The following is a 27,964-nucleotide window of genomic DNA, read 5'->3' as shown; positions in this document are numbered from 1 at the left end:
AGGAATAGAGCTGACTAAAGCTCAATTTTAAATTGCTTTCTTGCTCCCACGTAACTCCCCGTCTTCTCTACAAATGTTTAGCTATATCTGCAGAAAGGCTTTGGGCAAGTGACGGTTTTTTGCTTGATTTTGCCTCTTCATGGAAATCAGGCATAGGGATCAAGTTTCACATCTAGGTGACCACAGCATGGATGGGGCTGGGTGACAATGATCCATGTCCTTGACTGAAATGATTCCATGCCATGAGAAGCTCTAAGTTAGGGTGACCTTGCTAGCATAACCCATCTGGGAATTTCCCCCAAATTGGTGGAAGACACTGGACTTTCTGCAGGTTATGGGGTGGAGGGTCAAAGCCAATCTCATCTGATCTAAAGGGGCAAAGCAAGTGGAACTGAGGTCTGAGTTCCATAGACCTACTTGTAATCTCGCTTTCTCTTCCCTACTAGCCCCAGTGGAAAGGGGCCTTCACTTCTGCAGAACCCCTATGGGCAGCTTCCCACACAAGTCCAGGATGAGTTTTCCTCAGGTGCGATGTAGAAGAACCCAGAGATCATCCCCATGGGGGAAGCGGGCCAGGGGAGGGCACTGGGATAAAGACTGGCCAATTTACCCTCACGTGGCGTAAGCAAGAGCTCCAGCAGGGGAGAGCTGCGTGTTTTCTCTGCCCCTCACCCCTCCGGCACATGGTCATTTTCTAATACATGACTGCTTTTTCATTCTTTCCACATTTTTAAGAGACAGCTTTTTCATTCTTCCCTGGGATCAGAGGGACTCTGTTCTTCCTTGGCAAATGGTCCGAAGAAAAGCTTCTGAAAAGAACAGCAGAAGCAGGCAGGATGGAGGCAGGGAGCAGATTAAAAGAGGGTGAATCCACTGCCCCTCCCTCCAGGGGAGCCAGGCATCTGCCTCCTGGTCCTGACCATTCTGCATGCAGCCACCTGCTGGGTGCCAGTGATTGGATTAAACTCCCCCAGGCTCCCTGCCCAGAGATAACTTGTTCCAGCCTCTTTTTTACCTCTCCACCTGGCAGCCCAGTAGTGGCCCTAGCAGAAAAAGGGCAGGCGCTGGTGCTGGCATCTCTGGTCCATGTGGATTAATTGCCCTGGAGGCTGAGTAGCCTCACTCTTCATTTTGTTGGGTGGTAGGAGGTACTGAGTTGTTAGACAAGTGATGGGTCAGCCATTTGCACAGCTTGGTGGTTGCCTGCCCCTGGGCAGACTGAGCCCTTTACTCAGTCTTCCAGGAAAATTTAATTCTGGATCTGATTAGCCTGGCTTTCTGCAGTACTAAAGAGTACTCAGTGAGTCAAGGAAACCCAAAGAGGAGGGGAATGAGGGGGGAGTTAGAACCAATCAATTTCTTCCTCACCGACCAAGTCTAACATTCTCTGCTTGACCAAACTTCTAACCTCCTCTTTGGCCTTCTTCTCTCCTTCAGCCCTTATATTATCCAGACATCTAAGCAGAGACGACCTGACCTCTCTCCCCCTCTCCTTGCAGGATCCAGGCAGCCTAATCAGAGCAAGAGAGAACATTCTGAGCCAAATGTCTCTAAGTTGTAAGCTCAGCGAATCACTCATTCATCCTATTGATTAGTCTCAGAACATCCTCCAGCACATTCCCACTAGTGCACCCAGCCCTTTAAGGCCCAGCTGCCCTTCGTTTCAATGGAACTGAGTTCTGACTTAGCTCTGGTTTGTCACCTCTATTGAAAAAGCCTTGAATAAAGTCATCCTTGCCTGATTATTATTGTTTGGTGCAATCATATTTGATAGCATCATGCTAGTGTTTTGAAGATGTCTAGGTGAAAGCCCATGTGTACTCATTCCACCGGTCCTTCCTAAAAGGAAATATCATGGCCCAATCTAAGATTCTTATGTTATTTTTTTTATTTGTTTGTTTTTGCATGGGTAGGCATCAGGATTCGAACCCGGGTCTCTGGCACGCCTGGCAAGAACTCTGTCCCTGAGCCACCGTTGCCCGCCCCTTATGTTATTGTTTTAAATTATTTCGTTTGTTCAAGGATAACCATGTGTGGAAAGAAATAAGTGACTTGGGGGAAAAGTCCACAGAACATCACCTATTATAGAATGTCTACGAGAAAGGGATCCCTCCTTTGGACGGATGAGAAGGTCAAGGCCCGAGGAGGGCCCCAGAGTCAGAGATCTGTGCTTTAGTTCCTGCGTTCCCCTTGCTGATAGTGTGACCTTGGGCCCTTATCTCCAAAACAATGCTTACCCTGAGGCGGTGAGGATTAAATGCCCCCCAAAATCTCTGGGAAAACATAGGTGTTCAACAAAGGGTACTGTCCTCTCTGGTCTGAAGTTACACAGTCATTAAGGGCTGAGGTAGGGCCAGAACCTCATTTTCTGATTTCTAAACGTGTGTGCCTGTAAGCACGTTGTGCATGCATAAGTGTGAGTGTGAAGGTAGGGGTGTGCGTGCCACAGACATGGTATAATATCTGCTCCATGAAGCAGCATGGCTCCTGACACTTCAAGAGTGTATAGGGCTTTATCATTGCCAGGGCCCTCTCCTTAAGATGCTGGCATCTGATTAGGGCAACAACCCAGCAGAGTCCAGCGACGGCGGTATCACTCGACCCCTTTAGACATTAGGGAAGGAAGTTCCAATGTCCATCCCTCCTTCAGGTCCTTGGCTTAGTCCGGGGCAGAACTAGACCATCCAGACCTCTTGCCATCTCACCTAGGGCCCAATGCCTTTCTATCCAAAGGCCAATTTCCCCAAAGAGAGGAGAAGCAGTGAAAGGAATATTATGGCGGGGCACATAATTGGCATTAAGTAAACGACAACCCTGATTAGATAGTGGAGGGAGAACTGGACTTTGAGATTGTTGAGCAAAAGGCAAAGAGAGAAAACACCGAGACAGCAGTAAACAATCCAGTGGGGAGGGAATATGTGGAAAGGGGGGTTGGTGTCCACTGCAGACCACAATGTAACCCTTTCCTGTTAGACACCTTCTGGGTACTCAAAAATTCTGAAATTCTGCAGCCCACTCTTCCCAGCTACACTGCCATCGTGGCATCCTGCTACACATGTTTCCTCAGGCAGGGAACACCTCAAGCTCATCATCAAATTGCAAGTTCAGATTTACTCTCTAGACTCAAGAGGGTGGTATGTCTAAGCCCTAGAATCTGGATACTCATAAATTTTCTTACCCTGGATCCTTGAATACGGGCAATCGCTCCAGTCTCCCCAGAATCCATAAAAGTTCAGCTTCATTGGCAATGGTGAGTGTCTAAAAATCACCATGAGGCCATAGGAGGTGAGCCCTGACACTTCCGTTCTAACATCTGCTGCCCCCAGATGGCTGGTGTCCCCGGGCTTTGTTCTGACATTTTTTGAACAATTTACAACCTTGGATTCTGAGCCTTTACAAACCTTTGCGTCTCTCTCACAAGTTGGCACTTAACTCTCTAATTCTGGGAAGATACCAAAAAGAAAATACAACAGCAATGTTGAATGGCACAATTTAAGTAGGTGGATTGTATGGGGTATGAATTGGATGTCAATAAAGCTATTATTAAGGCAAAAGGGATCATGGTTCCCTTCTGCCATTTCAGAGACGCTCAGCCCAGAGTCCTGTGGAATTCAAAGGAATGATGATAGAAGAGCTCTCAGAAACACTCAATTTTTTATTAAAAAAGCAATGGTTATGTTCTACCCGCTGATTATTTCAAAGTTCTCAGGATTAAGAATTATGTGACAGTTACTCCAGACTCTTTTGAGAACAAGACGAATGCACTCACATATCTATTGATTCATTTGTTCAACCAGTATTGGCTGGTTGCCATTTATGTTCTAGGTGCTGGTGCTGGACATGCTGAGGTGAGAGTGACCATGGCGCTGCCTCTGACCTTGTGAGTCTTACAATCAAATGGTCTAAATCAATTAGGATGGGGCATAATTTGGTCATGGAAAAGTCCAGAATGGTTCAACTTTTCTTTCATGTAACTTCATAGGATCCTCCATGAACAATGCGATAACAACAAAACAAACTTTTGATACTTTTACATTCATTCTCTTATTGGATTTGGTCCTGACCTCAATTCTCTTGTCCATTATTAAAAAAGCAGACTGTAAATTTCTTGAGAACAAGCCAGTCTCATCCCTCTTGTATTTTCTACAACACCATCGTCTCTGCAGCTGACAAAATGCCTTGTGCACAGAAGTTCAATAATTCAATAATTTGTGAACTATGCTGAGACAGCACTGGCTCTCGCTCTGTGATCAAAATAGGGATGGCTGATTTCAGAGTCCTGAAACCATCTTAACCTCCAAAGCAGATTGCAATATAATAAGGCAATATCTGTACTACAGATTGGAAAAGATTGTTTAAATACCATAGCATGCAAGCATGGCTCTTCCAATTGCAGTTTTTGGATATGGCCCCTTTGTGTGAAAGTTCTTTCTCTATGATGCCACTAATCCCACAGAGAGGGTAACTCTATTATACAAGAGATTTACTTCCATGTAGAAGTTCATTTGTGAATTCACACCACTCTATATAAATACATATATAGCCCCATGGCTTATATATAAGTGGACTTATCAGATTCCACATTCAAATCAGAAGAATTTAGGTGGGGGGGGAGTGGAGAGTAAGCAAGGCAGTTGGAGGTTTTTACAGTTTATGATCAATAATGATATCAACATATTACCTATTAGAACAGAGAATCTGCAATTGGGGTTCTCCAAATCAGAATTGTGTATTCAGACCCTGTTATTTAATGAAAACCTACTGTGTGCTAGCTCCATCTTAGGTTATCTCATTCACTCTTCCCAATCAGTTTTTGATGGAGGCATAACTAGCCCATTTTCCTGATGATGAAACTGAGGGCCAAAGAGGTTGGGGTAATCTCCCAATATTTCGCAAGCTACAAGTCCCGTGATCTTCCCACAATAGCATATCTCCATTTTGAACATGTTTCTGAGCTAGGAGACTTTTTTTTTTTAAATGCTTGCAAGGACCCTGTGTTGGCCAGAGTTACTATTTCTCTAAGGTCCAGTAAGTCTTGGCCTTGCTTTCTTGAACTTTGAGTTTCAGACCCACATCAGACCCTGGAGGTGGACAAATGCTGATGCCACAGGAGCAGCAGCAGGTGGTTCAGGAGTAGATATGTGCACTCTCCTCTGGCATTGCCTCACCAGCCTGCTGTTCACGTGAAGCGATGCCCAGCAAGACCTGAGCTCCCGGGTCTGCCGACACAGGTTATTCTCCCCTGAGTAATGCAGGTTTTAATGTCCAAGGTTACAGCTGGGAGTGTGGGAGGGGAAGTGCTAATCGGGGCAGGCCGTGGTCGCCAAGATATAAGCTCTCTGCTTTAGAAGACTGACGTGGAGCCAGGCAAACTCCACCTGCGCCAGTCCTGTGACTCTGGGCAAGTGATTTCTCTTCGCTTAGCCAGAGTTTCCTCATTCCATAAAATGGGGCTAATAAACCTTCCCTCAGCCAAGGGACCAGAGAGTATGGACGAAAAGAACCAGGTGCATCGCCAAGATCTGAAAGCATGATAGTCATTGTTCTGGTTACTGTTGTCATTGTCATACTAGGAACAATCAGCATCAAAAACATGAGTAATATTACTTCCGTCGTGCATCAGGCGGTATGTTTAGTCTCGTTCTGACCACCCCAGGCCTGACCCCCAACCACCCTCTATTCATTCAGTCCTATCCACCTCCTCCTCCATTCTCCTCTAGCAAAAATCAAATCTGATGAACCCTCTCAGGTCTCCTGTTTAAGACACCTGGGTCTGGTGACTCAAGGACCAGACCAAGGGAATACTCAAGGACTGGGTCCTTGAGTGAGCACCGGGTGGAGGTGGGGGGACCAGCGAGTGTGCCACTGGGTGGCCAAGGAGCTGGGGGGACCTTCACCTGGTCCTCTGCTGGCCTCAGGCTGGGCCTTGGCCAGAACTTCTCTAAGAGAAGGAGCCTCAGTCGAGTGTTGCAAATACCCTACTTTCCTTCTACAATCACGTTTAATGCCTGACATCCTCTCACTTCTAGAAACTGTCTGAACCTAAACACCATTTGGACACCCTAATTTTCTGCTTCTGTTTCCCTCATTTCGTTGACATTTCACTCATAGATTTGAACATGACACTCTGTACCATCATTTTGTGGGTTATTCCAAAGGAGAATGCTCCTGAGAGTTCATACTTTCCTGGACCTGTGGTCACTCCATTATTTTTAGATTTTGCCATAGATTTCATTCTTTACCTCAGGAAATAAGCAGTATTTTTATTTACTTTCTCTCATATTTTGGGAAAAAAAAAAAAGAAAAAGAAAATCTGTGGAATGAACCCAAACCCAGACAGTGTCATATCGGAGGGAGGATGGTTTGGTTCTGTCACTTTGAGTGTAATTCTAGTTTTTACCAGCTTTGAAAACAATAATGTAAAGGTTGAAAGGAAATGAGACTAGAGTAAAAGCAATGTATTTTGGCATGAGAACGATCAGGGAGCTCTGCTTGGCTTTTGGAGACTGAGGAAGCTGGGGGAACCAGCATTCCTGGAAGGCCTGCAGTGTGTAGGTACCTTACAAACTCAGGTAACTTTCCTGCTAAGATAAGATCCCACTTCACAGGGATGGAAATGAAGGCTGGGGCGGGGGAAGTAAACGTGTCTCGGCTAAGGTTATTAAGACCTAGGGCTGAGCTGACTTTCTTCCCAGGATTTATGGGTGGGCACCAGAACTCAGGCATTGACTCGCTGCCTGGCTTTGGTGAATCCCCTGATTTTTCTGTGCCTCTGTTTTCTCATGTGTAAAATTAAGGCGCTGAATCAGGAACGAAGCCTTCTCCAGATCTCTTTTGCAGCTTTAGCTTTCAGTGGGTTTAAGGAGTGTCCCAGCATGAATAGGAGGATTGGCTGCCTTTGCGCCAATAAGAGGTATTGAATAAACACCTTTTAACCGGGCCAGAGTGGAAGGGGAGGGCAAATGTTAAAGGAAAAAAACCCAACCCTTTGAGGAGAACTCTATAAAAGCAGTGCATTCCCAAACAGCTGTCCTATTTGACAGCCGCTCTCTCACCCACAGCTTCTGACAACGTGGAGGATTCTCCTCTCCCAAATTGTAAGTTAAAGAACTGCACCGGGGTGTAAGGAGTTAAAGATAGCAAGAGGCTTTGCAGACAGGGGAAGGTGTGTTTGTCTTTGAGTTCAGGAAAAACTTGATGAGCAGCTCAGAGCTTCTGAAATGATTGTTTTTCTCACTAAGGGAAAATGTCCGCTCACACCTTCCCTGGTTCTTTGAGTCATGGCAAAATTTTCAAGATTGACGGCTGGTTACCAGCTACGTGGCTTTTTGAATGTTTGACCTAGGAAATACAATTTGAACCCTCCTATTTGGTGAGGTTCTTTTCAGCTTTCGAAATTCTTGGTCATTTCTATTCTCTTCTTCTGCAATGATTACTTATTTCAACAATTTGTTTACAAAGCTATTGCGTTCTGTCCTTTTCTCCATTCTCTTCCCACACTTGCTGTTGCCAGCTCTGAAGTCTCTTTGTCACAGAAATGAACTCTTGAAGGGTTTTGCCCTTTGCCTTCACCCGCTACTCAAACAAGAAAATGAAACAGGCATATCCAACTTCACTGGATGATGAATTGCAAACCTTCCACGTGTTCAATATATTCTCTAAATATATTTGCTGGTGCCAAATACTTTGAAGACCCTACTCTACAGCTTATGATTGTAGGAATCAAAAACTACTGCTTTATTTTGGTACATTTCTTCTGCTATCCGAAAAAATCAGTGAATTGTGAGCATATGTTGCCTTTTTAACACCGATCTCTTTAAATAGTTACTAGGGCCCCATTAGCCAATTTGGACAGAGCAGGGGTTTGTTCTCTGTTGCCACGTTTGTCCACTTTAGCCCAAACACATCGGGGAACCACCCAGGCGCAGGTTAGAGCTCAAGGAAGTGGGGCAGGGAATGAGGGGCCACGGCTGTAAGCCTAGGAGTTCCTTTAATTTAGGTGCCTGTTCAATGGGAAGCCTCTTTCTGGGCTGCTCCATATCAGACTGTCGTAGAGATGCTTTAGAGAGCCTCATTACACTTGTTACTGTGGCATTGGAGTGAGGATAGAAACTGTGAGCACCTTCCTGATCCATGTAGGATGCAGTGCCTGGCAATGTAGGCATTCCAGGAATGAACCCCAGTGTGACTCTGCTTGAAAATCCATCTGCTTTACACATGAGAAGCAAATGGACTTTCTGCTGCTTTGTATCTCTCCAAGAGTCAAATATTTATATTTTACAAATCATTATCTTTTTGTAGAACCTCCAACTATCATCTTGCTGAATAAGAATTCTAAGTCATAAGCCAGCAGGATGTGGCTTAGAGTCCTAGACCATCACAATTAACAAGGGACATCAGACATATGTCTTCCTGGGCTTCAGTTTTCCTGGCTCTGAAGTGTTGGGTTAGAGTATTTCTGAGGTCCCTGGTGGCTCTGTTTTTCTGTGGTTACCTTCTATTCATGTGTGTTCAAACTCAAACCTTGCCCCAGATTCACATATGTTACCTGTTACATCTATTGTGTGTATGTGTGTGTGTATGTTTATTCAGGATTCAAATATTACAAAAAATACATATAGTGAAATATTAGAGTCACTTCATTCTATCTCCCATTCCTTAGAGGTAACCCCAAGGTTTTTCCCTTTGTGTGTACAGACCCACAAACAATATGTGTGTATACCTTTTTAAATTAAAAAAATATATATTAAACATACCTTTCTAAAACTTGCTTTTTCAGTTAATAATATAACATGAACGATTTCCCACCACACTTAAAAAAAAAAGTTGGGAAACCTCAGTGAGCACAGGCTTAGGGCCGACAGAAATCCTTCTCTAGCCTCACCCCTCCTGGCTGGCGTCCTCTTCCCAATGGTGAACATTGGCCTCTGACTCTGTTTTATGATTAACAGAGAGGGTGACATTTGTGCTGATGTGGTATAGAACTTTACTCCCTCTGTAGAAGTTTAACTTCCTGTAAATAATATCAGTTCAACGTGACCTTTTCTCTGTTATTCTGATTGAGGTCAGCATGCTAGACTAAAGGAAGTAGCTTGGTGGTAAATAAAAACATGGAGTAATTATTTCTTAAAAAAAACCGAAAAAGAGAAAAATGGTGATACTTTATGTATTAGTTTGCTAAAGCTGCTGGAATGCATTATATCAGAAATGGAATGACTTTTATAAAGGGAATTTATTAAGTTGCTAGTTTATAGTTCTAAGGCCATAGGAATGTCCAAACTAAGGCATCCTGAGAAAGATACCTTGACTCAAGAAAGGCCGATGAGTCCAGAACATCTCTATCAGCTACGAAGGCACATGGCTGGCATCTGCTGGCTTTCTCTCCTAGCATCTTATTTCAAATGGCTTCCCCAGGGGCGTTTTCCTTGCGCATCTCCAAAGGTCTCTGTGTCAGCTCTGAAACAACTGTTCTCTAAGCATCTACCTCTGAGGTTTTTACAAATGTTTCTCCTTTTAAAGGACTCCAGTAAACTAATCAAGACCTACTTTGAATGAGTGGAGTCACATTTCCATCTAACCAAAAAGTCACACCTACAACTGGTGTGCCACCTCTCCATGGAAACAATTCAATCAAAGGTCCTACCCTCAGCAATAGGTCTGCCCCCACAGGATTAGATCAGGAATAAAACATGGCTTTTCTAGGGTATGTAATAGTTTCTAAAGCATTATGAAAACTTACATTTTCATAATGCTTTAGAAAGCATCTTCATGGCTGCCATGCAGCTTAGCAAATGTATTTTGAGCAACTACAGTGAGCACAGTGCTTACCCTTCTCATTTGATCCACTTGGCAATGAGGCAAGCAGAGCAGATTTTGCCACCATTCAGTGCATAGTAAATTAAGGCTCAGAGAAATTACCTGCCTTGCACAAAGTCCCAGTGAGGGGGTGGCAGTGCTGGTCCCTGTGCACAGGTCTGACTATACTAGCAGTAAGTATCTATGTGAATATGTCATATGTGTATGAATTGGTGGTGTGGGGACCCGCCAAAGATGTCACCAAGGACACTGGGTATCACCCAAAGGCCAACTCCTTTCATCAAGCTCAGTCTTTTCTTGAATAGAGAGTAGTGTTGTCCTTTACCCTGACTTTGTACCTTATTAGCTATGTGCCTTTGAGAAAATAATTTAAACTCTCATATTCTTTCCTTATCTCCTAAATGGGCAAAGGGGGTAAGAGTCCAGCTGCCTTCCAGGATTATCGTTAAGGGAATGATTTATATAGAGCATGTAAAGCAATTAGCAAAGTGTTTGGCGATAAATGATAACCTGTTGTTATTATTATTAGCCTCTTTCATCCTTTTGTTTCATTAAGGAAACATCATTATTTTTTGGTAATTGTCAACTCTTTTGTGAAAATGCCTAAACTGAGAAGGGAAATTTGCTCTCAGCCTAAAGGTCACCCTTCCCAGGTTGGCATGAAGATCCCGAGGTTAGGCCCAAAGTTAAAAATTCCTGATTACTGTATTAAGGACTAATACTTTAAAGCAGGGGAAACACCACTGCAGGTAGCTGGGATGTGAGGGGACCTTGAAAGTTCATCTTTCTAGGAATTGCTGCCCACAGGGTTGTCCTAGTGCCCTAGTGACACCAATTTGGTTCCTTACTTTTGGGTTAAGATAAGAACCACTGTTAAAGTGGAGAGTGGGAGCATTGAGGTACCAGCTCTACCTTCTCATGCATTTTCTCTGCAATTTTTTTCTTTGATAGCCCAACTATGCAAAGAACACTCTTCCTCATACCCTAGCTGAAAGCCCCATGAGCCTATATTCTCAAGACAAAGCCATAGTGGCAGCCAAACAGGGGCAATAATCCCATTCAGGGGATGCACTGTTGAGGAAGCCACTTGGGCAGGGGTTCTTTGAGCTGGCGTCTGCCCTTGCTAAAGCAGCAAAGCTGAGAGTTACTGAGGCAGGGATGGCCAGCTGACTTCAGCATCCTTGGAGGCCATGAGGCACTGAGGCACCAAGGAGAAGTCCTTTCTGGTCTGCCCCAGGTGGTCTCATAGGTGGCTGACTCTGAGATAGAAGAGCCTTGCATTCCCACCCTCTCTGTTCCAAAGCCGAAGGGAGGGAGGGGACTTTCAGGCTGAGAGTGGGTTTTTCCTCTCCAGCTTGGTACCTGGAGAGTGATGCAGGGGGACCACAGGCAAAGGACTTGAGTAACCACAGAAGCCAGAAGCAACTCTGTCCTGGCCTCACTCCATCCAGGGTGCCAGATGGTGCCAGGAAGCCCAAGAATTGAGACACAGTAGCTTCCTGCAGTTCCCTCTATTTGTCTCACTCCAGTGGGCCAATCATTAGCTGGTTCGGTCTCTGGGTCAGTGACCCAAAGGTCTCCTGGAAGGCATTCTTTTGGAATCATCACCCGTGTTTGCCATCCCACTTTTATCCATTATGGCTAATTGCCACCATTTAATCTTAGGAAGAAGTAAAAACAGGCCTCATTTGTTTACCCAGCTGTGGAAACGGGCCTAGAGTGAGTGTGAGAGGGTCCTTGTCTGCAGACCCCGGTGGTCGTGGCAGTGGAGCCATCGGAGTGTGGGACTCTGTGAGCTTCCCACAGCTCCGTTCCCGACTCTCTCATCCCCCTTTCCAGACCTGTCGCCATGGCCCAGCGATTTCCAGCCCTCACCCCAGAACAGAAGAAGGAGCTCTCTGAAATAGCCCAACGCATTGTTGCAAACGGAAAGGGGATCCTGGCTGCAGATGAATCTGTAGGTAAGTGCAAGAGACAATTTCATCCCACAATAAGCACATTCTTATCTCCACACTCAGCCAAAGCAAATCGATAATTATATTCCCCTTCCTCTCCTAGGGAATCAAACTGTATGTACACAATAGTGGGGTCAGAAGACTCCAGAAGCATTGGCACCTTGAGTCCTGTAGTTCCAGAGGGTAGATCCTTGAAAATCCAGGGAAGCCCGGCCTGCCTTCCATTTTACGGCCCCTTGCTGAGGGGCAAGGCCAGGCAGCAACCAAGTCTGACATATAGCCATGCACTGCTAAGAGAAGTCAAAGTCAGGTAGACAGGGGAGTTGATGCATCGCAACCCGGCAGGGCTTGTGGCTGAGAGGATCCCAGGATGGCTCTAGGGGACGTGTGGAGGGCTAGTGCGGCCCACCAGGAAAAGGTGAAAAGCTGGGTGGGGGTGAGGTGGGGGGGTGGTCAAGCACTTGCCCCGCCCCTCCTTGGGTTATGTGTAATGTGGGTCAGCGTGGAGGCCGGAGCGCAGTGGGGACCTCGCTGGCCCCAGCGGTGGCTTCCTGACCCCTACATGCCTAGACCGCACGGTGGATACAGCCCAACGAAGGAAACCAAGGTCCTTCCAGGGGGGTCAGGGGCTTTGAAGGTCGGAATTGAAAAAAGGAGAGTATTGTTTCCCGTCCCCAGGGTGGAGTTGGGGTTGTCACTGGGATGGTGGGAAGTGGGGCGTGAGGAAGGGCTCAGCTGCTCCTCGCGCGGCCTTAGGCACCATGGGGAACCGCCTGCAGAGGATCCAGGTGGAGAACACGGAAGAGAACCGCCGGCAGTTCCGAGAAATGCTCTTCACCGTGGAAGATTCTGTCAACCAGAGCATCGGGGGCGTGATCCTCTTCCATGAAACCCTCTACCAGAAGGACAGCCAGGGAAAGCTGTTCAGAAATATCCTCAAGGAAAAGGGGATCGTGGTGGGAATCAAGGTGAACAGTCTGTCTCACCCCGGGTTAACACCCCCCGCCCCCGTTCCCCCCATCCCAGCTCATCTCGCCCTTGTGTGGAACTCCCAGAGCTGGGCCCGGGCTCCCCCCACCCCCGCCCCCGCCCCCGCCCCGTCCCACCCCAAGCGTTATCATGCTCTAATTCCTGTCCTCCCTCATTCTCATCCTCTTCTTCCCACGGAGACCCAGATCCTTTTTTTTAGACTTCTTCCACGGCTCTCTTCTTTCAACCAGGTTTCTGCAAGCTATTTGGTCTCTCAATGTCTCAATCAATTCATTTCTAAAACAGAAATGATAATACCTTCCCCATGAGGTTCTCATAAGGGTAAATGAGTTTTTAAAACAGTTCCTGTCACGTAATAAGTGCTCAATTGATGACATCTGTTGCTTTTAAAGCACTTACTGTTCTGTCTTGTAACTAGCCCTTCCATTACTGCACAAATATCTCAAGGGTGAAAACTCGTATTTGTTGAGTATTTTCAATGGCAAGCACTTATTTAATCCTCAGAACATGCTGAGATGAGAAAACAGAACTACAAGGGATGGTATAAGTTGCTTACAGCCGGCTCCAACCCCAGGGTCTCTAATTCATGGGGTTAGTAGGACCTTAACCTCTACTGTGCTGAGAATAGAGGCTCCTCTTTAATCTCTTTCCCTCCTGGCCCAACACAGTGCCTGCTCCTGCAGGTGTTCAGTAATTGTCTCTTGAATCAATGAATGAATAACGTAAAGGAAGCTGCCCTTGTTTGTACTTCTGCATCCCAGTCACTGTCAGATCACTTCTCACTTCCTTAGCCATGGGCCGGTGTTTTCCATATTTTCCATCCTTTTAGAATTGAGGCTTTCAGGGTTCCTTCCAGGCAATTTTCCTTCCTAATGCAACTCCTTGACTTGTGAAAGATGAGAACTTTTAGCACCAGGAGCTATGCCTGTGTTTCACTGTGACATCTGAAACCTGCCAATTACTCGTTAATTGTTTATGTTCACAGTTAGACAAAGGAGCTGCTCCTCTTGCAGGCACAAACAAAGAAACCACCATTCAAGGTAAGGGTATTGCCCACTGATTGAGTCATGCCACCATAAACTAGAATTGAAGGAAAGCAAAGAGGTGTGCAAGGGAAAACACAGGTCAATGTCCAGTAGTTTTAGAGCCACCCACATCTCATTTGGAAGCTCAGCCCCTCCAAATGATAACTCTGCATCCTTGGACAAGTCACTTAAATGCTCTGAGTCTCAGTTTTCTTCTCTCAAAACAAGATAACAGGGTTATTTTGTGGAGTAGTTGTGGGGACTAAATTAGATAATGTGCTGCATAAAGTGCTTACCACAGTGTCTTGTATGGAAAGGATATTCTGAATGCAGAGTTATTCCTTTTGGAGAATAATCTAGCAGCAGTAGAGAAGAAAGGTTCCAGGCTTTGGAATCAGACACATCTGGGTTTTCTTTTCTTTCCTGTTTTTTTTTTTTTTTGGGGGGGGGGGTGCATGGTTCAGGAATAGAACCTGGGTCTCCTGCATGGAAGGCAAGCATTCTGCCACTGAACCACCCATGCACCCACACCTGGGTTTTGATCCTGGTTCCATCATTTACTACTTACATAATTTTTCGAGACATTTCCTTGTCCGTGTAGACATTTATTAACCACTACTTTGGGTTAGCAAAGCAGAATTTGAATTGCAGTTCTGTTACTCTTTAGCCATAGAACCTCAGTTTCCACAGCTCTAAAATCAGCATTATATTAACTAAGATGGGCATTATGACAATTAACTGAAATAGGCTGTGCAAAATTCCTAGAAATATGTTAGGGATCTAATATGATCTTTTAAGTGCTAAACAAATATTAGTTCTACTCATGGAATATCCACTGTGTACATCAAAACCTTAGTCACAACACCCAGGGTTTCCTGGCCCATGATTGTGATGAGCTCACATTTGCTTGGGCATTTTCAGTTCTCAAGCTTTTCTGACAGAAAGCTAAGGCAAGAGAGAGCTCCTTCACTTTAGCTGAGGCCCCATGAACCAGCCACAGGGGTTCAAAGAAGCCTTTCTTCTCTTTTGTGACTTGCAGGTCTGGACGGTCTCTCTGAGCGCTGTGCTCAGTACAAGAAGGATGGTGCTGACTTTGGGAAGTGGCGTGCTGTGCTAAGGATTGCCGACCAGTGTCCATCCAACCTTGCCATCCAGGAAAACGCCAACACCCTGGCTCGCTACGCCAGCATCTGCCAGCAGGTACTTTGCCCTCCCCTTGTGCTAAAAACACTGAGCTAGAGCTTCTTTCAATTCCTCGCTTTCCAGTTTTAGTATAACCACAGATAGGCCTTCCCTCGTCCACTATATCCTGGTAGAATTTTCCACTGTTTTTGCTCTAGCTAAGTGTGGTAAGCAGAGAGTTGTTCCTACTGACAGTAGGAGTCAAGTTCCTACTAAGTCAAGTCCCACTTAGCTATGATCCCCAAAAGCCAGTGCCTACAACTGCTGTCCATTGCCAAAGCACTATAAGCTGATTCTTAAAAGGGATCAAGCTCTTGTGACCAGACACTTGCTTCTCTGTGCTCCACAAAGTCGAAGTCCACTCATGATCCTCTTATACCTTTAGCCGAGGGCTGATAGCTCTGACCTATTCCCAATCCAAGCAGTTTCTGGAGGATGGTGACTTTATGCCAGCAGCTTCTAATGTATTTGAAAGAGTCTCCAGAATCCAAGTTGTCTTAGTTTGCCACTGTTTCTGTAATAAATACCCTGAATGGTCTAACAACAGAAATTTATTCTAACTGTTTTGGAGGCCAGATTTCTAAAATCAAGGTTTCAGCAGGGCCATGCTTTCTATGAAGGCTGTAGTGTTCTAGTGATGTTTGTTCAGCAATCCATAACTCAATCTCTACCTCCATCCCACAGAGGTCTCCTACTACTTACTAGTCCTGTGTCCAAATTTCTTGTGTTTATAAGGACTCCTGTCATAATGGATTAAGGTCTAGCTTGATTCTGTTTGTCCTCATCTTAACTAATAACATCTTCAAAGATCCTATTTACAAATGGGTTCACATCCGTAGGACCAGCATTAGGACTTGAACATGTCGCTGTGGGGGACATGATTCAACCCATAACATAAATTAGGACTGATTTGCTGTCCATTTACTATGTGGGGGTTACTAGAGCTATGGGAAATTCCCACTTAGAACAGTAAGCACTGCTTGAAATCTTTATTTAATCCACACAAGAGGCATTTTCTTTTTTCTTTAAGATTTAAGCTTGAGGGTGCACTGGTGGTTCAGTGGTAGAATGCTCATGCACCCCCTCCCCCCAACAAAAAAAGGAGATTTAAGCCTGACTGTCATAAAGGATGGAAACTAGGTCCTGGAGTAGCTGGAAGTCTCTAGAATAAGATATAGAAATTAAGCGTTGGCATTTATTTCTTTTACTCCCTTTCTTTTCAGATAATAATATTTTTACCTTCTTTTTTCTTTTGGCTAATCCACAAATTATCCCTAGATAACCCAACAAATTTCTTTATCCTATTTTTAAGTCATCTATATAGTATTTCTCCATAAGGGCTTCATTTTATATGAATTGCAGCATTTGAATCTCCTCCTAAGGAAAGGATCACAGTGAACACAGCTTCACTTTTGCTTCCCATTTTTACTTTCTTAGAATGGATTGGTACCCATTGTTGAACCAGAGGTCATTCCCGATGGAGACCATGATATGGAACACTGCCAACATGTCACTGAGAAGGTAAGTCTTGAATTTAAAGTTTCCAATTCCAGTTGAAAAGTCTTGTTTTTAGGTAAGAGCTATTATGACAATTTTATATTTGAAATCTTCACGTTACTGTCATTCTGTAGCACTGCGAAGCTAAGGGGGTGCTTATTAATCCTTCCACTTTTTTTGGCACATGGTATACTCCTAATGGAAAAAGCGCAGGGTTTGCAGTGCTAAGACCTAGGTTTGAAAATCCACTTTCCTACTTGTGGGACCTTGGGCACGTCGTATTACCTCTCTGGGTCTCACATGAAGAAATGCACTTAGACAGTACTTTGTTCGCATTTGATGTTCTAAATTTGCCACAGTATTCTGAAAGAAGGTGGTTCTCTCCATAGGAGAGAGAGTAGGACACTTATCATGTGGCTGATCTCAGTTTCCCCACTTGTAAAATTAAATGGGCTGAAAGGAGCCCAGTGAATGCACTTATGTCTCTAAATGTATACTCTTTTGTAACCACCCAGCTTCTATGGTGATAGGGCATGGGGATCAGTTTCGATATCCCCAGCTAACTAAACCAGCCCCAAAAGGCAGTCTCAAAAGAGGGTGACATTGACCAAAGAGAGTAATAGGGGAGAAATATTGAAAGGCCTCTAGGAAGCAGGGCCATGCCAGCAGTCCTGTAGTTAAACAGCTCAAGGAGGGGTGGTGGGAATAGGCCAGCTTGGCTGTGTTTAATGGCTATGGTTTACATTGTCCTTGAGTAAGCTTGAGGGAGCAACGTATGGGGATAGCCTTATTCTGTATCCCTGTACTATAGAAGTGATGCTATGGCTGGCCCTGGATTTTACCTGTTTGGACTCTTGTCCCTCAGGTCTTGGCTGCTGTTTACAAGGCCCTGAATGACCATCATGTTTACCTGGAGGGCACGCTACTAAAGCCCAACATGGTGACTGCTGGGCATGCCTGCACCAAGAAGTATACTCCAGAGCAGGTGGCTATGGCCACTGTCACAGCTCTTCACCGCACTGTTCCTGCTGCTGTTCCTGGTAAAGCCTTCTTTCCCCTCTAACTCAAGGTGTAAACCCTCATCCTTTGAAAGAATTCCACATGCATTTGTGTTTGTCTGAGAGTCTGCTTCTGTCCATGAAACAGAGACTTCTGCTATCTCCCAGGCAGCCAGCAGTTCCTCTCCCACCTACCATTCCATGATACCTAGTATCCTGAGCCTGTCCCCAAATGCCCCTAGACAATCCATTGCCTTCTTCACCTTTTTCATAGCCATCCTTACTTAAAAAAGGCCCTCCTTTCCTTAGCCCAACCAGCCCCAGCAAGGGCAAAGTCAAATCTCTATCACAGTGTTCCATGACAATCAAGCAGAGAAAGGGTTGAGACATTACATTTCTTTTAGGCTCATTGCTTGCTTTCTCAAGCAGGGTCCCTAAGGTGGGACTGAGAGAGTGTAATGCCATCTCTACTTCCAGGCATCTGCTTTTTGTCTGGTGGCATGAGTGAAGAGGATGCTACTCTCAACCTCAATGCTATCAACCTTTGCCGTCTGCCAAAGCCCTGGAAACTAAGTTTCTCTTATGGACGGGCCCTACAGGCCAGTGCACTTGCTGCCTGGAAGGGCAAGGCTGAAAACAAGAAGGCAACCCAGGAGGCTTTTATGAAGCGTGCCGTGGTAAGATGCTTTATTAAGCTGATACTTGGGCCCTGACCCTCCCATGTGGAAGTGTATTGTTTTCTTTGGGCCATAAAGTTTTCTTCAGATTGTGTCTTCTAGTATTTGAAAATGTGGCATTGGAGCTCAGTGGGAAGATTAGGGCTAGAGCGAGTATTGAATTAACCACACTGAGGGTATATTGATGATGGCAGATTGGAGGCCAATTCCAACAGAGACAACTTCACGGGAAGATCAGGAGTGAACATGAGACCCACCTCATCTTGGGAAGAGAAAAAAGTGAAGCCACCAAGAAAAGCAGCAATAAATAATATGGCTAGACAGGACCAAGGATTCTGGGAAGAAATAAAAAAAAGTTTCAAGGAGTCAATAATGACATGCTGCAGAGAGATTCAAAACCAAGGTTGTGTAAAGGCACTGTGATTGGTATTGAGTTGCATAGTAGTGACCCTCAACCAAACAATTCCAGCAGAGGGAGAAGAGGAAAGGTGCACATTCAAAAAGTTCATCAGGGAAAAACGATGGAAAGACCTGGGTTTTAGACAGCAGGAAACATGAGGCCAGAAGAGGTCTTACTCAATTAGAAAGCGACTACTTTTAGAGTAGCTACTATGAGCCAAACTTTGGGGAGGACAAAACAGATAAAACCTACTTACTCAGGAACCTTAAAGACCCTCCAAATAGGAGGGACTGGGCATGTTTAAATGGAAAACAGAAAGATCTAGAACAGAGATTAAAGATAAGGAGAGTGCAGATAAGTGAGGAAACAAGGACATATAGGAAAGGGGTTGTATGAGATTAAATATTAGATACAGGTGGTACAGTTCATGTTAGAAAAGAAGAGCGAGACAGAAAAGGAGAAACAATGGGTTTGGAATCAGTTCTGGAGAGGTTGAAGAGATGCAGCAGTTGATTTACCAGTTACAGTTGAGGGCATCTGATGAGAGTGATAAGGGAATGGAAATTCCAGTCCTAACCTTGGAGAAGGTTAGAATAGCTGCTACAGGCATCTGCTAGGAAAGTGACCAGACATTATGGCCAGGCACCAGGAAAGGTGAGTTTGCGGAGCATTAGTTTCATTCCTGAATTTTTCTACCAGCTCTCTTTGGCATGCAGGTAGCTTCAGAAACAGTGGGTAGAATACTGAAAGTTTAGTAGGAGATGGAAGGGTGCTAAAGTTTAGTAATAGCTTCATTTGGCTTGCCGAACACCTGGGAAGCTGGGCAGGGGATCAAGCATAGCCGGAAGTTAGGCGATGTGGCACTAAAGGAAAGGAAGCTCAAAAATCGATTTGGGATCTAAGAGATGTAAGATTTTAGAGTTGCTGCTTTCTCCTGTGACGATGAGGCTGAAAGTATGGATGTGTTGGTGTGTGGCTGATGAGGTTGGGAGATATAGCTAAGACAATGGATGAATTGTGAAAGTGCTGGTTGGAAGGGTCTTCATCTACAGAAGAAGGGAAGCTGGGTTTATCATCTAATACCTTGGTTCTCAAGCTTGAGCTTGCAGCAGAATCACTTAGATGGTTTGTTAAGCTACCACAGTTTTTGTTTCAGTAGGACTGGGGTGAGGTCAGAGGATTCCAAGTCTTAACAATTTCCTGATGGTCCAGGAAACACACTTGGTCTTGGAGACAGCAGGCAGTGGCACCAGCGCTTTGAGGAAGTGGTACCACTGAGCAGCATTCTAATATCATCATAAGTTTCACAATCTGAATTTGCCTTTAATTGGAACTTATACAAGGAATCAAATGATACTATGATTACATAAAAATTGTATATTCTTGTGGACAAATATAGGCAGAAAATGGAAATTTAAAAATAATACACACCTGTTTTGGTTATAGGGTACTAGGCTACTTAGAAGTTTCTCAACATTAATTTCTGGTACTGTTAAAATATTGGTACTAAAAAGAAACATTTCTGGTAACTGGCAAACATCAGGCTTGTCAAAGAAATGCTAAGAAAATAAAAAGAGGCAACATGTTTTAGAAGGAAGGGGAACGGAACAGCAGTGAGATTCAGCAAAATTGCTGTAAGGAGAAAAAAATTCAAATGAAGGCATAGGTGGTTGCAAATGAGAAGCAGAGTCATACATAGGCTTGAGTTTACTCTAACTACATCTCCTCTCTCATATTTGTTTTGTAGGCTAACTGCCAGGCAGCCAAAGGACAGTATGTTCATACAGGCTCTTCTGGTTCAGCCTCCACCCAGTCGCTCTTCACTGCCTGCTACACCTACTAGTACCTCATGCCAGCCAGCCTTGCTCTTGCTTGTCTAGGTATCCTAGCAGGTGGGCTGAAAAGGAGTAACCTTTCAACCAACCCTGGAAATTAGACCAAATACTTGATGGGAACAACTGGAAACACTGTACCTGTTAAATTCTTTAACACAAGGAAAAAGTAAAATAGCACTTGATACATACAAGTACAAATATCAAGGATCTGACAAACTCCCACAAAATGCTTTCCTTGCAAAAGTTCCAGCTCCTTCCTCCCCTGAGTATTCACCTGAAGAAAAGAGTAGGATTTAAAACAAAATGTGCTGTCTGCCCAAATCACAACCACTGAACAAAACACCTTGAAAGCAAAGTGCAGAGAAGGGCATACTTTTAAACAATCTTAGCAGTGGTAGATTATGAAGGAGATATCTGCAACAAAAAAGAAATAAAATAGTCTTATAAACCTTCAGTTGGTATCTAGTTTTATTTTTCTGCTCTTGTTTTCCATGGGCTCAGCATAGTGCTGAGACAAATGATATGCTTAAAGATAAATTAAGAAACAAGCAAAAGCATATTATTTAGAGATATAAGACAAAATTAGTTCAAATGGGTTTCTTCTGAGAAGGGCCTGGAAGTGGGGTGCAGGGAAAGAAGTGTTTTCTTATTATGTGCCTTCTACAACATTTGAATATTTATTTCCATGTTCCTTTACTTTCTAAGAACTATATTCATGGAAGCAATTTAAACCTATCTTAGAGACCATTTAGCCCAGGGCTTTCATCTGATAAAACCAAGGCTAAATTTCTTATTACTTGCTGGGGGTCATGCATTTATGGTAGCACTAAGAGATTCGAATTCACATCTCTTTTTCTTATAATGGACACACAGCTGGGAAGGAAGGGTAGGGCAGGGCTCCAGGCAGTGTTCAGTATTTCTGCCACCGCTGTTGTAGGTCTCCTACATTTCTTATTGCATTTATTCATCCAATCAGCAAGTACTTGAGTCCCCGCTAACACTTTGCGTGTCATAGCTCTTCTATGTTTACCTAGCACTTACTCAGAACCATTGGACCTATACTCTAAAGAATCCTCTTAGAGCCTCATTTATTGGCTGAACAGGAGTTTATAATCAAGGCTGAGTAGCTTATAGCCTTTAGTCAAGGCTGAATTATATTTCACTGTGGATGAAGCTTTCTAGAATGCGTTTTCCCTGACTATCATCTGATCATTTTTCTGAACAGGACAATAGTTGCCTTTGTCATCATCCCCAGTAAATTTTTACACTCAGGGTAATATGAACACATACATATAAGTTGTGAGACTACAGATTTCAATTTCTATTAACTGCATGATCACTGTGTGGATATGTTAGTGGCTTCCTACTTTAGGTCCTTTGCCAGGTTTATCCTAGTAGCTATTGAACATCCACTACAAATGAAACCTGGTACTTGGCACTGAAAGTAATTAAGAGAAGTTTCAGCTTTAGCAGAATGGCCAGGGCCTCTGAAAATCAAACAATAAAGTTTAAGTAGCTAAGTAAGAAATGGAAATGCCATTGGCTGGGGGTTGGGAAGTAGGGAGAAGAGTCCAATCAGTATGGCTAGGTACAGAAAGGGAGGAAATGGCATTTGAGTTAGACATCACAGGGTAAATGCCTTTATGTAAGAAAATACTTTGATAAGTCAACTTGAAGGCATAAATATCACAAGCCAAGGCCAGTTTTGTGGGCAACATGGCTAAATCATGCACCAAGAAGATCAGAAGTCAGTAAATATGGAGTCTGTTATGGTGCTTTCCTCAGGAAAACAGTGAAGAAAATTGAAACCAGCATGTATGCCAAGTACATCTACTTTCTATGGCAAAACCAAAATGTAGAGACAAGCTGTGGGGACCCAGTACTATGTTTCCTGCATGAACACAGTGGTTGGTGGTGCTTGGACCTATACCACTACCTGCAGTTACAGTAAAGTTAGCTATCAGGAGACTGAAGGAATATAAAGACCAGTAGAAACTTCACAATTGGAAATATATCCAGCCTATACTAAATGGGTTAATTCACATATATATGTAAATATATATTATACATATATTTTAAAAGGAGCCAAGGACAAAAGAAACAACTAAATACTGATAAGAATAAAAAGAGAAATTTGCTTTTGCTCTGAAGGAGGGGAGGAGAGAAAGGAAGGAGCAGAGAATGAGGGAGGAGAGAGGAGGAAACAAGAACAGAGGGGTGCAGTGGTTTGAAGCTGCATGTACCCTAGAAAACCATATGCTTAAATATAATCCATTCCTGTGGTGTGAATCCATTGTAAGTAGATCTTTTGATGAGGTTAAGTAAGGTAAAGTGTGGCCCAGCTCAATCGGGATGGCTCATAATCCTCTTATTAGAGTCCTTTATAAGCAGAATGACATTCAGTCAAGAGTAAGAGAGAAAGCTGCAGGAAGTTGAAATTCAACAAAGCCAGAAGGGAACGGAGAGGCCAAGAGAGGCCACCATGTGCAATGTCATGAGGAAACAGGTTTAATGTGCTAAGTTGTCCAAGGCCACACAACCATCAGTAAAACTTGGGATTAGTGTGATTTTCAAAGCCCTCCTGGGAGGGCTTAACTTACAGTAGTTAAGGCACAGTAGTTAAGGCACAGGTTCTGGAGTCAGCTTTGCCACTTACAAGCCATGCGGCCTTTCTTTGATTCAGTTTCTTCATCTCCAAAACAAGGGAAATTACAGAATCACATAGAGTTGAGAGATTAAACAAGTGAATACATCTCAATAACAGATTCACCATTCTTCACTCACAATGTTGAAATCTAAAAAGTACTGTAAGCCAAAAATTTTATATTAAGTTTACAGCAAATTATTTGGTAGGAGAATCTGACAGGAGGTACTGTGTCATCTTTATTCCATTTGAGGGGATGCAGAAATATTGACTCTGTTGTACGTGCTGCGGCAGACCCTGCTAAAGGTGTTATGTAATATATAGTGTAGGCACAATTTTTGCACTCTAAAATTTGAAAAATTCTGATTTGTGAAAACATCTGGCCTTGGGGATTTTAGATAAAAAATTTTGGACATGTACTTAGAACAATACCGGCACTAACTCTAGGGTAAGAATTGAATGACCCATTAGTCTGGGGGGGGGGGGGGCTCATATAGTGCTAACAACTCCCCAAGCCCACTTCTAAAGAGGAGGACTTAAGAGGCAGGAATCAGGCAAAGCTCCCAGGCCCAGCTTATTCTCCATTACTCAAATAAACATAGTTTCTCAGATGTAACACAGTCTCCCCTAAGCCTCCTGGAATAATCTAACACTCGGGATTGGACACCAATGCACATGAGCACATATAAAAATCAGTCAACAAGTATCCATTCAGCATTCACTGCATGTTAGTAAAGATACCACCTGGGTCTTGAATGCTCACCATTGGGATGAGGGCAACAAGGAAGGAAGGCTTTGCAGAGGAGGTGGGATGAGCTATGGGCAGTGTAATAGTAGTTACATGATCTTGGGAAAGATAATTTCTCTGAGTCTTAGTTTCCTTACTGTAATACAGGGTTTTTGTGAAGGTTAGCAATATTTTATGTGCAGTGCCAGGTATGTAAGTCATGAATAAATATTAACTATATATATTCCCTGTCAGTTGGTTCTGGAAGAATGGTGAAGGCACATGAGTGGGAATGAACATGAATTACCTGTGGCCTGGCTAGAGTACAGATTGCAGGTGTTGAGGGAATTGTGGGAAGTTAGAATGGTGAGGCCAAGTACAGTGCCATGTTGGGGTGGTGGTGATGGTGGTGGCAGGGATATAATGGACGATTTTGCCTTGAAATGTTGAGAAATAGGGAACTATTTCTGAACAGGGAATGACATGATTAAAAAGTATTGTTGAAAATGACTTCAGGGAATGGGGAGGATCAGGAGGAAACCGAACCAGCTATGTGTCTACAATAGCAATCCAGCAGAGGACCTGACTTTTGTTGGTGGAGATGGGGAGTGGACACGACATCTTTACTCAGGGGAAAACAATGACGAAAAACTCTCCTCATGTAGTGTAGCCATTCACCATACTAATAGAGTGTTCCTCTGTTTCCTTGTAACCCAGAGGCAAGCACTGGGATAAATGAAAGCTCAAAATTCTATGCCTAGCTCTCAGAAAGAGGCTTATATACATGCACAGACTTAGTTCTTCGAGTCCTATGGCACAGTGAAAAATAGGTCATCTTCTAAACATAGCACTACTTCTTATGGGCATTCAGAACCAGTAGGGCTAGGCTGTAGCCTGAGGTCTCAAGTATCAGAGCAGTCAACCTTATTTTCTGTGATTTGAAGCTGTGTATATCCAGAAAATTGTTAAATGTAACCCATTCCTGTGGGTGGAATCCCATTGTAGTAGGATCTTTTGATGAAGTTACCTCAGTTCATTGTCTACCTCATTCAGGATGGGACTTAATCTTATTACTAGAGTCCTTTATAAATAGAATGAATACACACACAGAGAGAGATAAAGCCATGGAAACAGAAGCTGAAGGCAATGAGACCCAGAAGAGAAGGGAGAGAACAGCAGAGGCTGAGATGAGCAGAGGCTGCCATGTGCCTTGCCATGTGGCAATGGAGCCAAGGATTGTTTGTAATCAGTCTTCAGGAAGAGCATCACCTTGATTTGGACATTTTTCTCAGCCTCAAAACTGTTAAGCTAATAAATCCCCATTGTTAAGCCAATCCATTTCATGGTATCTGCTTTCAGCAGCGTAGCAAACTAAAACACTCTCTAAAGAAATCCAGGGTCAAGGCATCTCTTTGCAGCCACTTCCAACTCTTCCTTTTCTTGCCCTGGTTTCACCCTGGGGGAATTTTTAGGCCAAAGAAGTCTGAATGTGCTTGTTGGGTCCAGGGATGCAATGGCTGTCATGTGATGAGGTAGAAGTTCACCTTAGTCATTGGATTGACATGAGAAATCTGTTAAGAGCTTAGCTCCAGGACAGAAACAACACAGGCAGAGGCACACACCATATTTCATTAAGGCAAAATGCATAGTCAATCAAAACCCAGTGTTTTAGAAAGTTAGGCGATTTATTCCAAGTAACGCTTACTTTTTTCACTCCCCAAAGCCTCCCTGAGGATAAAGCGCTGCTTGGTGCACTTGTTAAACTAATTCCTGTGGAAATAGCACCTTTTAAAAAAACGTTTATCGAACTTGTACCACCTGTACAGTAAATATGCCTGTCTTTCTTCTACTTGTACAGGCATCATGTTTTTTTGAGACGGCTTCAATCAAAAGAAACCAATCAACCCACCCCCACCACGCACCCAAGACCACAACACCCTTTTGAAAGAGGTAGAGAAGGAATGTCAAAGGTATCAAATACTGATGGGGAACAAAAACTCACAAAAACAAAGACTGGAATAACCAGACTAGATTTTTTTTTTTTAAGTCAGAATTTATTCTGCAAGTAGACACCATGTTCAACTGGGTTTGATGTGTATGCCCTGAGGTTTGCTGATGACATCCTCCTTTAGGAAGCAAAATGCCATTTCTTCAAAACAGAGAAATGGAGTACTGTAGTGATTTCCAATATTTTTGCCATCAAAAATCTTCTGACCTGCTTGTTTTAAAATGTTAACTATTGATTAATGATTTGTTTCATCTACTTTAACACTAATTTTCTTTCTTAATTGTCCCATTTGTTAATTCCCAGCAGGAATTTTCCATTACAAATTCATAGTCTCTTACTTCAGCTGGGCCGTTAAATTAAATCCAAGAAGTCTTTGCTAAATTTCCTTTGGTTTTCTCACGTTCTCCACAACTGCTCCTCCAAACCATTACTAGTGCCAAGACCACACACTCCACCACTAACTTTTCTACTTTTTTCTTCCTTCCCTGATTCCCAAGATGAATTTACCTATTTTTTGAAAATGGGCTATCTCAAGGAAATTCTTTCTTCCCTTCCCACTGGCCACTAAAGCTGTTCTTTCCTTCTCTCCCAAATTGAAGTAAGAAGGGCCTCAAAGAAAAATCCTTCCATTAGGGCTGGGATTCATTTTATCTTCTCCAGTAACTCATACAATTTTCCTCCTCCTCTCCTGTACCTTTACACTCCCCCTCAAGTGGCTATCTTCTTGAAACAGAAAAATATTCAAGTTATTCTTTAATCTAGCTACATCCCTCTTAATTTCACAGACAACTAGTCTACTTTTATTTCTTGTTTGACTAGACTAGTAAAATTAAGTGGGGAAAAAGAATGACCAGTAAGAGGTGGCAATGTTTTTTTTCTAAGTAAAGATATTTAACAGACAATCCCTAAAATCTCTATTATTCCAGAAGGTTTTTTTTTTTTTAACTAAAAAAATATAGAGGCGGTGCAATGGTGGCTTAGTGGCAGAATTTTTGTCTGCCATGCCAGAGACCTGGGTTCAATTCCCAGAGCTTGTTCATGTCCCCACCTCCCCCACCTGCTTCTCCCCCCAAATATATATATATATATATATATATAGGTAGCCATTTTAGAAGAAAATCTTAAAACAATTTAGCTTTGGTTTTACAAAAATAGTATATTGTCCTTTTTTTCTACCATTTGAATGTAGAATGAAATCTTTGTCATGAATTGGCAGAACTGATCTACTCTCTTGACACTATTTAACCCTCTAAATTTGGCTCTTCCCAATTACAGAAGCAGAAACTCATTAATGCCTAGTTATAAAATCCAAATGGCAGTTTTTGATCCTTCCTTGGTCTCTCTGATTCCAGGTAATTTTTCTAGAGCAGTTACAGGTGCACACTGAGTTTTACATACCTCTGGCTGTTCCTTAATCTCTCTTGTGGGTTCCTTTATTCTTGCCCACCTATTAAACAAAAGTGGCCACCAGGATTCCAAACAATTGCTGTGCTCTAAATGCTGTTGAATTCCTAAATCAATTTCTAGCCCTGTTCTTTCCCCTGTCCACCATACCTATATTCCCAATTGCCTCCGGACAGCTATTTTACTGTCTCACAGATAGACCAGACATTACATGTTCAAAACAACTGTTGTAATCCTGCACTGCACATCAGGTGTACCCTTTTTCTCTTTCAGTGATTAAAAGCACTGACCACTAAAACCCATCTTGAATCTTTATTCTTCCATATCCAATTGCAACCAAGTCTTACTGGTTTAAATATTTCTCAAGTCCAACCCCTTTTCTTTGTGCTACCTTAGTTGAAAGCACCATAATTTATCAGCCATACCACTCTAAGAGCCTCTTGACTGGAAACCACAAGCCCTTGAAAAATATCTTGTCTATGAAATATTCTAAGATCCACAGATCTAAACGTCAAGAACCATGGTCCCCAAACCTTTTCCTTTCCATTCCTCTCCACATTGCCTCAGTGCAATGTGTGTTGTGTGTGTAGTGTTTGGAAGGGGACACAAGAGGCGTATTTGGGACATCAGTAACATTCTTAACTTGGTGCTGGTTACATCGTTTTATGGTTCTGAAAACTGAGCACACACGCAAAAAATATGTGCCCCAAGATAGACGATAAAGACTGAGATGGTATAATCTAGGAATGCCTAGAGTTTACAATGGCAATAACTAAATATTTTGCATGAAAAGAAATGTGCCCCAT

General features: G+C 43.4%; 1 protein-coding gene across 1 annotated transcript; it reads left to right on the top strand.

Annotated features, from left to right (window-relative positions):
* The first annotated feature begins 6,962 nt into the window (after nucleotides 1-6,962).
* Nucleotides 6,963-20,829, top strand: ALDOB (aldolase, fructose-bisphosphate B). Its single transcript, XM_077140515.1, has 9 exons — nucleotides 6,963-7,097; nucleotides 11,656-11,777; nucleotides 12,528-12,739; nucleotides 13,747-13,801; nucleotides 14,826-14,986; nucleotides 16,406-16,489; nucleotides 17,331-17,505; nucleotides 17,941-18,140; nucleotides 20,288-20,829. Exons 2-9 carry the CDS (start codon nucleotides 11,666-11,668, stop codon nucleotides 20,381-20,383), a joined length of 1,095 nt encoding a protein of 364 aa, XP_076996630.1. The 5' UTR covers nucleotides 6,963-7,097; nucleotides 11,656-11,665; the 3' UTR covers nucleotides 20,384-20,829.
* Nucleotides 20,830-27,964: the final 7,135 nt, after the last annotated feature.

Source organism: Tamandua tetradactyla, chromosome 2 (genome assembly GCF_023851605.1).
Source record: "Tamandua tetradactyla isolate mTamTet1 chromosome 2, mTamTet1.pri, whole genome shotgun sequence".
NCBI classification, from domain to species: Eukaryota; Metazoa; Chordata; class Mammalia; order Pilosa; family Myrmecophagidae; genus Tamandua; species Tamandua tetradactyla.
Note: the sequence above shows the minus strand (reverse complement) of the source record. Positions and strands in the feature narration are given on the sequence as shown.

Coding starts and splice junctions, on each gene's coding strand:
- ALDOB (XM_077140515.1), top strand. CDS start 11,666: ATGGCCCAGCGATTTCCAGCCCTCACCCCAGAACAGAAGAAGGAGCTC. Junction 11,778..12,527: donor GGCTGCAGATGAATCTGTAG/GTAAGTGCAAGA, acceptor GCGCGGCCTTAG/GCACCATGGGGAACCGCCTG. Junction 18,141..20,287: donor CTTTTATGAAGCGTGCCGTG/GTAAGATGCTTT, acceptor TTTGTTTTGTAG/GCTAACTGCCAGGCAGCCAA.